At 47.1% G+C, this 14436-nt stretch overlaps 2 protein-coding genes and 1 non-coding gene across 3 annotated transcripts; 1 reads left to right on the forward strand and 2 right to left on the reverse strand.

The window, feature by feature from the left end:
* Positions 1-7306: 7306 nt before the first annotated feature.
* LOC123160961 (probable serine/threonine-protein kinase PBL17) lies at positions 7307-10155 on the forward strand. Its single transcript, XM_044578808.1, has 4 exons — positions 7307-7580; positions 7693-7988; positions 9130-9265; positions 9353-10155. Exons 1-4 carry the CDS (start codon positions 7505-7507, stop codon positions 10003-10005), a joined length of 1161 nt encoding a protein of 386 aa, XP_044434743.1. The 5' UTR covers positions 7307-7504; the 3' UTR covers positions 10006-10155.
* Positions 10156-10299: 144 nt separating this feature from the next.
* On the reverse strand, positions 10300-10371 carry TRNAH-GUG (transfer RNA histidin (anticodon GUG)). The gene has a single exon. It is a non-coding gene; the product is annotated as a tRNA-His (tRNA).
* Positions 10372-10783: 412 nt separating this feature from the next.
* Positions 10784-14403, reverse strand: LOC123157065 (protein APEM9). The gene is made up of 7 exons (XM_044575305.1): positions 14168-14403; positions 13902-14053; positions 13314-13478; positions 12154-12231; positions 11787-12066; positions 11236-11609; positions 10784-11131 (listed from the first exon to the last, which is right to left on the reverse strand). Exons 2-7 carry the CDS (start codon positions 13958-13960, stop codon positions 11002-11004), a joined length of 1086 nt encoding a protein of 361 aa, XP_044431240.1. The 5' UTR covers positions 13961-14053; positions 14168-14403; the 3' UTR covers positions 10784-11001.
* Positions 14404-14436: the final 33 nt, after the last annotated feature.

Genomic DNA, 14436 nt, shown 5'->3' on the forward strand with positions numbered 1-14436 from the left:
ATCTATGGACTGGTGCAAGCATCTCAGAGTTGGAATATACGCTTTGATAAGTTGATCAAAGCATATAGTTTTATACAGACTTGCGGTGAAGCCTGTATTTACAAGAAAGTGAGTGGGAGCACTATAACATTTCTGATAAGTATATGTGAATGACATATTGTTGATCGGAAATAATGTAGAATTTTTCTGGAAAGCATAAAGGAGTGTTTGAAAGGAGCTTTTCAAAGAAAGACCTTGGTGAAGCTGCTTACATATTAAGCATCAAGATCTATTGAGATAGATCAAGACGCTTGATAAGATTTTCAATGAGTACATACCTTGACAAGATTTTGAAATAGTTCAAACTGGAACAGTCAAAGAAAGAGTTCTTGCCTGTGTTGCAAGGTGTGAAATTGAGTAAGACTCAAAGCCCGACCACGGCGGAAGATAGAAAGAGAATGAAAAGTCATTCCCTATGCCTTAGTCATAGGTTCTATAAAGTATGCTATGCTGTGAACCAGACCTATTGTATACCTTGCTCTGAGTTTGACAAAGGAATACAATTTTGATCTAATAGTAGATCACTGGACAGCGGTCAAGAATATCCTTAGTGAGGACTAAGGAGATGTTTCTCGATTATGGAGGTGATAAAAGAGTTTGTTGTAAAAAGTTACATCGGTGCAAACTTTTACACTGATCCAGATGACTCTAAGTCTCAGTCTGGATACATATTGAAAGTGAGAGCAATTAAGCTAGAGTAGCTCCATGCAGAGCATTGAAGACATAGAATGTTTGCAAAATACATACGGCTTTGAATGTGACAGACCCGTTGATTAAGCTTCTTTCACAAGCAAAATATGATCATACCTTAGTACTCTTTGGGTGTTAATCACATAACGATGTGAACTAGATTATTGACTCTAGTAAACCCTTTGGGTGTTGATCACATGACGATGTGAACTATGGGTATTAATCACATACAGATGTGAATATTAGTGTTAAATCACATGGCGATGTGAACTAGATTATTGACTCTAGTGCAAGTGGGAGACTGAAGGAAATATGCCCTAGAGGCAATAATAAAGTTATTATTTATTTCCTTATATCATGATAGATGTTTATTATTCATGCTAGAATTGTATTAACCGGAAACATAATACATGTGTGAATACATAGACAAACATAGTGTCACTAGTATGCCTCTACTTGACTAGCTCGTTGAATCAAAGATGGTTAAGTTTCCTAGCCATGGACAAAAGAGTTGTCATTTGATTAACGGGATCACATCATTAGGAGAATGATGTGATTGACATGACCCATTCCGTTAGCCTAGCACTTGATCGTTTAGTATATTGCTATTGCTTTCTTCATGACTTATACATGTTCCTATAACTATGAGAAATATGCAACTCCCGTTTACTGGAGGAACACTTTGGGTACTACCAAATGTCACAACGTAACTGGGTGATTATAAAGGAGTACTACAGGTGTCTCCGAAGGTACATGTTGAGTTGGCGTATTTCGAGATTAGGTTTTGTCACTCCGATTGTCGGAGAGGTATCTCTGGGCCCTCTCGGTAATGCACATATTTATAAGCCTTGCAAGAAATGTGACCAAATGAGTTGGTTACGGAATGATGCATTACAGAACGAGTAAAGAGACTTGCCGGTAGCGAGATTGAACTAGGTATTGGATACCGACGATCAAATCTCGGGCAAGTAACATACCGATGACAAAGGGAACAACGTATGTTGTTATGCGGTTTGACCGATAAAGATCTTCGTAGAATATGTAGGAACCAATATGGGCATCCAGGTTCCGCTATTGGTTATTGACCGAGAATAGTTCTAGGTCATGTCTACATAGTTCTCGAACCCGTAGGGTCCGCACGCTTAACGTTACGATGACAGTTTTATTATGAGTTTATAAGTTTTGATGTACCGAAGTTTGTTCGGAGTCCCGGATGTGATCACAGACGTAACGAGGAGTCTCGAAATGGTCGAGACATAAAGATCGATATATTGGAAGCCTATATTTGGACATCGGAATCGTTCCGGGTGAAATCGGCATTTTACCGGAGCACCGGGAGGTTACCGGAACCCCGGGGGGGTTATTGGGCCTACATGGGCCTCGAGGGAGAAGAGGGAAGGCGGCAAGAGGGGGCCGCGCACCCCAACCCTTCCTAGTCCGAATAGGACTCCCCCCTTGGCGCGCCCTCCTTGGCCGGCCGCCTCCTCCCCCCTGGCTCCTTTATATACGGGGGCGGGGGGGGGGCACCCCATAGACACACAAGTTGATCTACAGATCGTTCCTTAGCCGTGTGCGGTGCCCCCCTCCACCATATTCCACCTCGGTCATATCGTCGCGGAGTTTAGGCGAAGCCCTGCGCCGGTAGAGCATCATCATCGTCACCACGCCGTCGTGCTGACGGAACTCATCCCCGAAGCTTTGCTGGATCGGAGCCCGGGGATCGTCATCGAGCTGAACGTGTGCTGAACTCGGAGGTGCCGTACGTTCGGTACTTGGATCGGTCGGATCATGAAGACGTACGACTACATCAACCGCGTTGTCATAACGCTTCCGCTTACGGTCTACGAGGGTACGTGGACAACACTCTCCCCTCTCGTTGCTATGCCATCACCATGATCTTGCGTGTACGTAGGAATTTTTTTGAAATTACTACGTTCCCCAACACTAATAAGGTCACAATTGATTGAAGGATGAAACACACTCAAAAGTAAGTGATGGTTTCGAGTTCTTGGAAGTTATACCATATGTATGTCTATGTAGTATAAGACATGAGCTAATTATTTGAGATGAGACCATCAGTTAGGCTCGCATGGTCATACATGCAAAAGTGGATCCCCGCTTCGAGGCGCTTGGCGTAGACCTTTGAAAGTCATCAATCGGGTGAGCCAGTTATTATTGATGGACGCCAGGTCTACATACGTAATATCAAGTTACTTTGGTTTCTTGTCTTTCGTATGGAAACATTATCCAAGCAAAGGGAATAGAATAGGTACAACCCCTCTCTCATATCAAGCATGTGCGCTAGTTACCAACATATACTATTGTAACGCCCTAGACATACCCGCCAGTTATTGGTCGTTACTCCTAGCGAGAAATAGACCGGCCCACAGATCAATATAGTCTTTTCTACGCAATTTGTCCTCACTCGTGCGCATCTGAGACCGACTTTCTAGTCGGTCACCCATCCTGAAATTGCCCCAAGTTGAGCAAGCTTAACTTTGGAGTTATTTTCGAATAGGCTCCCGGAAAAGAATTCCTTACTAATATGAGTAGTCTATCATCCCTATTAAGACAGACTATCACAACTATGGAGTCCATGGCTACCTCCGCGGATGAAAGACCATATCATTTAATCAAATCGATTTCTTAGGATGGAATGGTTCAACATCTTTAGGGTATATTCTTTTTTAAATGGAACCATTAAAGGGCTCTAATAACCAAACAAAAGTACCTTGGTTCCTGCCCTGGTCATGAAGTGACTGGCCTGGAGCATTTTTGGAACGGGAAACGGTTTGGTTGCTGCCTTGGAAAAGTGGAAGTCGGGTTGGGATGGCACCCGAGCACCGTAATTCGCTTGGCCTAGGATAGCACATGTGACCAATTTCAAGCACGCTATCAGGATACTACTTGCAAAACAGCAGCATCGTAGTGTCTATTGAACAAGCCAACAATGCAGTCGACGGTCCATTTTGAAACCATTCCTCAGGCCAGGACCTCTACACAATAACTTTGCAAAAACTACCTTCATCCCACTAAATGCAAATCCATTTCAAGCTCCTATCATGGTTTCAACCAGGGGCACGGACGTTGCACCCTTTCCGCAAATAACGTCATCCCTTACCACCGCACAAACTACCCTCAACATTCCAACCAATTATCAACTAGTGTGACCTCTATCTTTTCGTCTGGTAGCCATTTAGTTGTCGCGAGGTCAAAGACTAGCTCTTTTGTCGACCGCTTTTGACAGTCTTCCCACACACTTTATGCTTTACTTCACGATGCCAAAAAGTGTCATCAAACATATGAGGAGTTTATCCTGGTCTCTCGAGGATTTCTCCTCTAAGGATAAGTTCCCTATGGCATGGGACAAAGTGTGTACCCATAGGGTTGATGGTGGCCTTCTTCTTGGGAATTTAGAAGCACAAATGTTTGGTCTTATGCTAGAATTTGCTTTCAAATTCATCCATTCCTAAGTCTTCCTTAGAAGGACTAGATCATATGCCAATCTCCACTTCACATTGGCCCTCACAACAAGGGGTTCCTTCCTTGGGAAGATCATTTTCAAACATCTCCAGAGCCTACGTGACATCCCCACCGCTCGGTGGGGAATGGCGCCTCCACTTTTTTGGGCTCGACATATGAGTTTTACTAGAGCCTATTTGCATCCTTCCGTGAGCTTTACTTGCACCACACTAAACCAATGCTTTAGTTGCTCAAATTTTGTAGGATGGATCGATTTAGGCTTGCATAGCTGGCTAAATCTAACCGTTGACGATGAACGTGTTGCTTTCAGACTTCTGTTGCAGGAGGTGCCTTAACTATTGTGCCAGAAACACGATGTTGCTAAATGGGAGCCCCTTCACAACCAAAGGTGCATATGATGCACTTGCTATGCAACTCTCCATTCTCTTGCTTGACAATCAAGGGTGCGAAGTAGGTTTGCATTTCGGATGTTCCATCTTGATCACATTAACACAAGGGAGAAATTTCACCAAAAAATGTTATTGTACTCAGTTTTCTGCCCCCACTGCAGTAATTCCATTGAAGACAGAACTCACATGCTCTTTAGATGCAGCGCTGGTTGACAAGTTTGGCGCACTCTTGAATACGTCTTAGCTTTAGCCTGATTGACAACGTATGGAAATCCTTGATACCCAATGGCCCACCAATGACCATCGGTATGTTCACCCTTTTGATTGTGTTACAGAAATTTTGGGACACCCATTACTCAAAAGTCTTCAAGGCTATGGATGTAGGCAACAACATTGTAGTCCATAACATCATCATCAGTATCTTACTTTGGTCCCAATGGCTTAAATGAGTCGAGCTCAAGGATCACACCGGGATGTGGCGTGATAACCATTCTTCACACTCGATGTGACTATGTAACAACACTTATTTTTGGAGTATATCCATGCGGGAAGTATTTCCCTTGACAGTTTCTTAAAAAAAATCCTCAGGTCGGACAAGAATCATTGTTTTTTTTCACACTTAGGAATGACATCAGATTTTCTCAGACGTGAAGCACGGGGTAACAACCAAACTAGTCCATAAAAGAGAGGTGTTGGAAGAACCTCAATTGGATTGGTTGCATCCGGGTTTTGGTTACTAGATGAAATACTGTGGTTACCACCTGGATATCAGAATTACCTATCCCCTCTAGTGGATGAATTTACTAGTTGAAAGCCCCTGTGTTGAGAGTAAATAACTAAAGTACTCTGGAGGTAGTGGCATCGAATCTCGTTGCCAGAACATTTTTTTGTTATTTTTTAGTTAGGCATGAATTTTGTCAATTTTTCATTACGGCGTGAATAAAAGGAGGACACCCTCACGAGGATGATTTATAGAGCAGACTCCATGCCAAAGGAGATAGGGCTCCAACCAGTTGACTAGGGCTGACACGATGTATATTGTGTGGTTCTTAAGCTTGTTACTATCAACATAAGTAAATAAATTCAAATTTTATTTGATTTTTTTATGAAACCTCAAAAGGTTCAATCCATTAAGTAACCAGAAGATAATTTTTCCAGCTATTTTCAGAAAAACAAGCGAAAAACATTTAACATGCCTAGAAGATAGGTCGCCACTGAAGGTGAGGAGAACAACATACAAATATCACATACGGTTGCAGGAAAATAACATAGAAAAAAGACAAAAAATGCTAAATCCACAGATGGTCAACAAAGATTTTACGAAGCCTTCCAAAATTACTCAAAAAAGAGGAGTGCAACTTGCAAATGCCTAACTCTTCAAACACGATAGAGGTCGTTGACCAAGGCAAAGGTGAATGTTGACTTGGGAGCAACAAAGAGCATAGCACCCAAAGGAACCATTGCTTGCTTTGAACAAAGGCGAACCTTGGCATGGTACCATTCTTTCAACACCAAAGAGGCTTCCCTACCCTCTCGCCCTACCTTGAAGAGCATCGGTCCGCTGAACGAAAGAAAGCTCACATGGAGCACACATGGTCACTAGAAACCATACCACCAGGAAGAAGAAACGCTTTGCCCGATCATCGTTGCCAGCCCCACCATGTCGAAAACAACACCGTCGTCACCATCCACGGACTACACCCCCAACAACCCGCTGAAAGGAACATGCTCTCAAGATAATGCATCCAAGGAATGAAGATGCTACGGCGCCTCCACTGCCCGGTAGGTCAAGCCGGCCAATGGTTTTCACCCAGAGTCAAAGGTGGAGGATGACAACTCACAATGACACCTCCAGGGAGGGGAACGACGCTCAAGAGCTTCATAGGCACCAACATCATCGGACTGAGTTTTCTCCTGAGAATCGACCACCAGCAACACAAAGTCCGCCAGCCACCCTCGGACTGACAAGGTCGAGATTACATGCCATCGTAATTACCTTTTCCCGAGTGAGCGACTCTAACTTCACCACGCCAACGAAGAAATTGAATCGTTGGGTTGCATCTATATTTGTGCGAAAATGCTACACTCACGTACTGCTATAACTTACCAAATTCTTACACATTCCTATCTAAGACTAGCCACAATGGGAGTACCTTCAGCAGTAACATCGAGTCCAACTCAGCAAATTTGCTTATGTGGCGTGAGTTAATGAGAAGAGAGGTAGTTATACTAACTTAGCTAGTTACCGTAACATCACATGTCCCAATGCAATATGAGTCTATAAGGCTGGTCATAGTGGGGAGTAACTTAGACTAGTAACATGCATATGTTAGTCTATGTTACTACCTCTATGGCCAGCCTAACCTAATAAATGAAGCTTTGCATATTACCACACTTATGTTACTACCCACTATGAAAGTAGTAACATAGTCTAGGGATATGTGTATGTTACTAGTGGCTAGTCTAATCTCTCCACCCCCTCATTTCAACTATGTGGGCCCCCTCCCCTGATTTCATCCAATCAAAATAGCCTACCTAATGCCTTATGTAGGTGTAGCATTACTCATTTTGATTAGCACGTTGCGTTGTCACGCCATTGTCTCCGTGGACGCTTTGCTTCATTCATTCACGCCCCCGCCATTGTCGTTGGCGCCATGGCCCCAAACAACAGACGTACGCGTGCCAAATTAAGGCAGCCCCAAAGGACCGTGCCCTCCGGCCATTCCTCCAGTCACCTCTGTCCTCCCCTCCACATCTCTCCAGGAGCGTGGTCGGTCGGGGGCTGCCATTGGCCTCCGCCGCCACCGCCCGGACCACGTACGTCGGCCGATCGCCCGATCAACCAACCAGCCTGCAGATCCCTACGCGCGCAGCGCAGCGCGTACGTGTCCCCGTCTCCGAAAATGCACCGGTGGCTCATCGGCGGCTGCGGCGACATGCGCCCGCCCCGCCGCCGCATCCAAGAACCGCAGGTCCAAGGTACGTGCGTGCGCCGCCCACGTTCTCGCATCTTAGATTGCTCCGGCGTGCACCATGCATGCATGCATGCGCACGCTCTAGAGGAGTAATATTTTGGGATTCCTTCGTGCAGAGGAGCCTCGGCCGCGTCGGCGTACGTCGTCCCCGCCGAAGCTGAGGAAGACGAGCTCGGAGCCGATTATGCTCTCCGTGCCCAAGGACCTGGCGGAGTTTCGGGCGATGTCGGTGTACGGGAACCTCAAGCTCTTCACGTACGACCAGCTCAGGCGGGCCACCGGCGACTTCAGCCCCACCCAGATCATCGGCGAGGGCGGCTTCGGCGTCGTCTACAAGGGGGTCGTTGGCGCTGTGGTGGTCGCCGTCAAGCGGCTCAACCCAGAGGGCATTCAGGGCGACCGCGAGTGGCTGGTGAGTTTCTTTCTGTCGACATATATCATCCACTTATCTTCAAAAGAGCAGCCATTGGAATGTGCACGTTGAATTCTTATACGAAACCAGAGCACGAGAAGTTGCAAAATTGCTTTGAAGAGAGTGAGTTTTCATGCAAGATACCCCAAAGGGAATTTGACCAGGGCTCTACATCGTGTTAGAATTCCGCCGACACATGGCTTTCTTTTACATGATAAAAAATATTCTATGTATTGAGCCATTTAATAAGAATTTGTAGGATTCCTACAATTCGTTATGCATTTGCTATTGGTAAGTTGCATGAATGAACCGGAGTCGATTGGGAATGGCTAGACATCAATCGTTTGAAAAACGAATTTGGGTCAGTCGATGCATTTCGGCCGTTGGATAGAAAAAAAAAATAAGGTGCAGATTGCTTCTTCTACCTCCCGGCGTCTTCTTCTTCCACCCGCCAAACATGCCACCGGCAGAACCGCCGGCCACCGCCGCCCGCGGCCGGCAGCGCTCCCGTGCCGCCTCGCCCTACCCAGAACCATCCCCACCGCCGGTCTTCCGCTGCACCCGGCCATCCCTCTAGGCCCCCCGCACCAAGTTTTTCCGCCGGCGAATTTCTTTGAGAATCTCACGTCGACGGACCCATTAGCTAAAGTCAGTCGATTGACATTTAGCCAATGTGAAGTCGATTTTCTTGGAGAAGAAATGGGGGAAGGCGGAGCTCCGCTCGGGGTGGGGTCACCGGCAGCGACCCGAAGTTGAGGACAACGTGGTTGTGGCGCCGATGAAATGGAGGGGGAGTAGTAGGCTTGAAGGTTGGATTGTGGGGTGGAATGTCGGGTTGAGAAGAAGGATTTTGTGTGTGTGTGTGGGGGGGGGGGGGGGGGCGAGGGAGACCGATGAAGGCGGCGGCGAGGCTCACGAGTCACGACAGTTGGACTGCCGTTGGATCAGGGCCGGGAGGAGAATGCAGAGCATCTGCAATGAAAATAGACATAAGAGTACCAAAATTCTACCCAAAATAAAATAAAAACTGGCTGTAATATAGCAATGCTTCTTCAGGTAATAACCATGCGATTGACTGCCCCAACTCATTGATCGATACATATTGATGGTGTCAAACTGTGGACTGTTTGTGTGCATGCAGACAGAGGTGAGTTGCCTAGGGCAGTACAGCCACCCGAACCTGGTGGAGCTCATCGGCTACTGCTGTGACGACGACCACCGGCTGCTGGTGTACGAGTTCATGGCCAAGGGCAGCCTCGAGAACCACCTCTTCCGACGTACGCACACCCACATCAATGATCAAACCCACTTCTTACATACTGCATGCTGAATATCTGTTTCATCACCGTCATCGGATGCACCAGGCGCATGCACCCTCTCGTGGACGACCCGGGTGAAGATCGCGCTGGACGTGGCGAGGGGGCTGGCCTACCTCCACGGCGCGGCGCGGCCCATCATCTACCGCGACTTCAAGACCTCCAACATCCTGCTCGACGCCGACTTCGGCGCGAAGCTGTCGGACTTCGGGCTGGCCAAGGAGGGACCGGTGGGCGGGAAGACGCACGTGTCCACCCGGGTGATGGGCACCTACGGCTACGCGGCGCCGGAGTACATGGCGACGGGGCACCTCACGGCGATGAGCGACGTGTACGGCTTCGGGGTGGTGCTGCTGGAGATGCTGGTGGGGCGGCGCGCGCTGGAGCCGAGCCGGGCCGGCAGGGCGGGCAACCTGGTGGACTGGGCGCGCCCGATACTCATCCGGGCCAAGAAGCTGGAGAAGATCGTGGACGCGCGGATGGCGCAGCAGGGGCCATACTCGCCGCGCGCGCTGGAGCGGGTGGCGAGGCTGGCGTACGACTGCCTCAGCCAGAACCCCAAGGTGCGGCCGGACATGAGCAGGGTCGTGCTCGTGCTCGAGGCCGCGCTCGCCATCCCGGCGGAGGAGGTGGACGACGGCGATGTGCGCGGCGAAGGAGGCCGTGGCAGCGGCGACGCCTCTCCGACTCCGGCCCGGTGATTGATGTGATGTCCCCTATTCGTATGTAGATTTTTGTTTTGGTAACTGCGAGGTAGATGTGGGTGTACATTTAAATGTGGAGAGAAAGCGCGGTTGTGGACGAACTAATCAAATTGATTTGTGTTCAAATAAAACGCGTCGATGTTGATGATCTGATACAAAAAAACAGACAAAAAAAATGCGTCGATGTGATACAAAAAACAGACCCAGAAAAAATAAAATGCGTCCATGTGATACAAAAAAAAGACCCAAAAAAAATAAAATGCGTCAATGTGATACAAAAAAAGAGGAATGTGTGGCTGCTGGGATTCGAGCCCAGGTCTCCACGGCCACAACGTGGAATTCTCACCACTAAACTACAGCCACATTGTTGGACACATACCGATTCCAGCATATAAATAATTTGGAGGAGGCAGTCAAAACCAACTTCAGTGTTGCTCCTTCCTGGGCAATCGACGATGATCCACAAGGTACATCGTGATATATATTCCGTAGACCCATGTTACATATTGCTGCGCCATTTCGATGTGAAACAGCTTCTCACTCCACATTATTTGTGAAACATGTGCAGGACGTACAGTAGATAGGAGCAGAATCGGTGCGTACAATTCTCCTGTCCAAGCTCACTTGATAGCTACTCGCTCCGTTTCAAAATAGATGACCCAACTTTGTACTAACTTTGTACTGAAGTTAGTATAAAGTTGAGTTATTTATTTTGGAACGGAGGGAGTACAACTTTACTGAACCTGGATGCTCATAACTTTGTGCTAAAGCCGCCTGAACCAACAGAGCAGGAACAAAGCCTCTCAACTAAAATTCTCAAACTGGGAATTTTCCGATGTTAAACATTGCCACGATGTATTTAGCAGACTTGCTTTTTGTTCCCATACACTTACCAGTAGCACAAAAAGCGACTAGTATCCAGCGTGTCCAATTTCAATTCCCGGTATTGCTAGTTACATGTTGGTCGATGGGTAACTACATCGTATCGGTGTATCACCAGCTTCCTCGAGGGGCTTGCGGCGTCTGTTGAACGGCCGCTAGTGGGTTCATCTGGACGGAGAAGGCGAGTTGGAGGGCGTCGAGGAACGCCCGTCGCAGGGACGAAGCGTGTTGGAACACAACCCTGTCCAGTGCAAATTAGCATTAAAAAAAATCAGCTGTATCAGAAAACCACACAAGATGCTCTGGATCGTTCGGAAGTCTGCGGCAGGTAGATGAAACCTGTACCTCTTTAAGCCGGCGCCTTTCCTCCGGAGGACGTAGACTGTCGAGAACAACAGCGAGAACAGAAGCATTAGCTTACCACTTGGTAGAACAATGTGCATTCTGCCAAACTTTACGCGCACCGAATGGAACCACCAAAACATGGGATCAAAGTTATTTGCGACGCGCTGAAGGGAAGGCTCAATGGACTTTGGTAAGCCATTTGTTTTCACATTGGGTGCACGCGTGGTGCTTGCTGGGGCATCCTCGTGTGTTGCTGGTGTTGGGCCTTTGTCAAAAGCAGAAAGGTTCCTCTCTGTTGATTGTTTTGATCCTCTAGCAGTGGATGACTTTTCATTTGCAGCTGCTTGTAATGCATGAAGTTTTTCAAGTAGCTCCTGTAGAAAAATTAAGTAACAACTTAATGATGCAAACAAATGATAGGGCAAAATAAATGCAAAGACAACAGAATTCCACTGTCAGCATTTAAGAAAATAATATGAAAAATATGGGAAGTCCTAACTCAGCATGCTATATAGTTATCTATAATTAACCTACTCCATCACAAGAATTACCTGTCGATCTTGCTCAATTAGTTCTGCCTTCTCTACCCATGAGATGGCATTTTCAGGCTCATCAGAGGCAATGCTAAGGAATGTAACTGTATACAATTCTACCACCTCCAAATACTCTTCAGTTGCCATAGTTGATGTAACAATAAGACCATTTGAAGATCTTTCCTGTTCTCCGTTCAAAACATAAACTTGATCATCTGTGTATCTCCATTTAGCAAGGAAGTCCTCGAAGATTGGTCGAAGGTCGGGCCCAGAACCTTCTGCCATTAGCATGGTAGCCCTATATGGAAGATATGTGTCAATGATACAGAAAGGAGGAACCACGAAGTAAAACCAACAACACATGAGAATTCTATGTAACAGATACCCTGTCAGGAAAACCTTCACCGGTATTGATGCCACTGAACCATACATAGCTTTAAGCTGAACAAACATCTCAGTTGTCCTGGAACAGTTAGCATATGTGTTAAACATATATTAAAATAAAAACCAGGTACCAAAAATTATGCAAATGTTCTACACAATAATAACGAATGTCTATATCATCAGTATTTTAAGGACTGCATGATATAGCATATGGCTTTTCATAAGCATCCATATAAAAATAGCCGAATAAAGAACTTTCTATTCCACATATATATCATATTCACTTGCCCGTTACTAGGGAAGCTAGCAATTAAGGCACATGTATGAATGTCCATTCATACGACACATCTGGTAATAAGTGAGACAGTTTAATACCCAATGCGCATTTATAAGACACATCTGGTAATAAGTGAGGCAGTTTAGTTCCCTTTTTTATTAGGACTACTTTTAAGGTGGTTCTGGCAAAACAATGCATCATCATATATAGCTGGCAACTCTGTTTTCGAGTCGCTCGACTAGTCGATGAGTCGCACTGGCAGGGTCGACTCAGCCTGGCGACTCGACTCATGGGATGAGTCGAGCGACTATCGACTAGTCACGACTAGTCATGTTTTCTGGGTCGAACGACTCAATTTTTTTTGAACCCACCTGTCCTATCTTTTTTTACTGCATTTGCTTGCCCATCCCCCCTGGAAACCTAGAATGAACCAGTTCCCCCTCCCCCCTGACCCAACCCTCTCCTTGGCAGCCGCCGCCGCCCATGGTTGGTTGGCTTGCTGCTCCTCCCCTCCTCCCCTGGTTGCTGCTGCTGGTCTGCTCCTCCCCTCCTCCCCTTGTTGCTGCTGCTGGTCTGCTCCTCCCCTGTTCCCCTCGTTGCTGCTGCTGCTGGTCTGCTCCTCCTCTCCTCCCCTGGTTGCTGCTGGTGGTCTGCTCCTCCCTGCTTAACTCATGTCGACTCGTTGACAAGGAGTCTAGACTAATCTAGAGTCACCCCCCACCCCCCAGATGGTTTTCCTTTTGCAAATACATTAACCCCATTAAGAATTTTGCTATTTTAGCAGTATTAGATCCTTAGCTTGTTACAACACATTTACAGAAACTGGAAATTAATTAGAACAAATAGCTTATATGCAACAAAAGGAGAAAAGAAATAGGATTTACCTTCTGAGCTCCTTAAGTGCTTGAACGAGTACAATCCCAACTAATTCGAGCATCTCCAAAAGCTCATCATCATCGCATACTCTTTCCGTATTGGCCGCTCGAATTTGATCAGACACGGACAATGCAGTCAAAACCGCTTGGTCGAACGATCCGCTGACCAGATAGCTGGAACCATGATAATTGCGACAGAGTAAGTGAACAAGTTCCAATCTTTGTATCTTCCCCTCTGGAACTTTCATGCTTAACTAAAACTATAAGTATGAATACACCATGGTCAACTACGCAAACAGTCAGCGGCAATTACACGAAAGGAAGTGCCAATTTCTACCTAGCAATTAGCATGGAAAGCATGTCCACTGACTGGTCTGAGTAAATCTTGCTACACTTCCAAAGTGAAGGAAATTGCATATCATATTTTTCTGCTAGTAATGTTGTAGAAAGACAATTATAGTTCATTCATCCAATTACATCGTGGTGAGCAAGCAGGATGAACACGTATGCTAACAAGTACGACCACGAAGCACATGAATGAATATGAAACGAAGTGAGAGCAGAGCAGCGGGGCAGAGGGAGGAGGAGGAATCTTACCACTCGGCATCGTCTATTTGCTTCCAGAGATCCGTTCCCTCGACCGCTGAGGTCCCCATGGTTCCCGGTCCCCGCCTCCACCTCACAAGTAAGTTCCTAGCTCTTCCTTTCCACCCGCCGGAGACCGCCGGTCAGGGAGGAGACGCGCCGTGCTGCGGCCGAGAGAGGGAGAGATGGTCAGGGACGGATTCGGCGGGGAGAGACGGAAATTTGTTGGGATTGCGAACGGAGTGGATAGCTGATGTGGGGAGCGTTTCTATACTCACCAGAAGAAAGGTTCCACAACTCGTGAGGGAGAAGGAGAGGAAGAATCGCTGGCGGCGGCGAGCCCCAGCGGCGGACGGAGCGGAGTGGCGCCGCGCGGTCGAAGTCGTCGGCGAGCTGCGACGGAGACGGCAGGCTCCGGTGGCATCGTGCCCGGGCCGGCCTCCTGGGTAGAGTTGGAGTCGTCAGACAGGCGGGCGGCCCAGTCCGGCCGAACCGTGGAGTTGGTTGTCGCTCGATGGGCCTATGTGTACATTGTTAGTTCAGTTTA

The sequence above is a fragment of the Triticum aestivum genome, chromosome 7B, assembly GCF_018294505.1.
Source record: "Triticum aestivum cultivar Chinese Spring chromosome 7B, IWGSC CS RefSeq v2.1, whole genome shotgun sequence".
Classification (NCBI taxonomy): Eukaryota; Viridiplantae; Streptophyta; class Magnoliopsida; order Poales; family Poaceae; genus Triticum; species Triticum aestivum.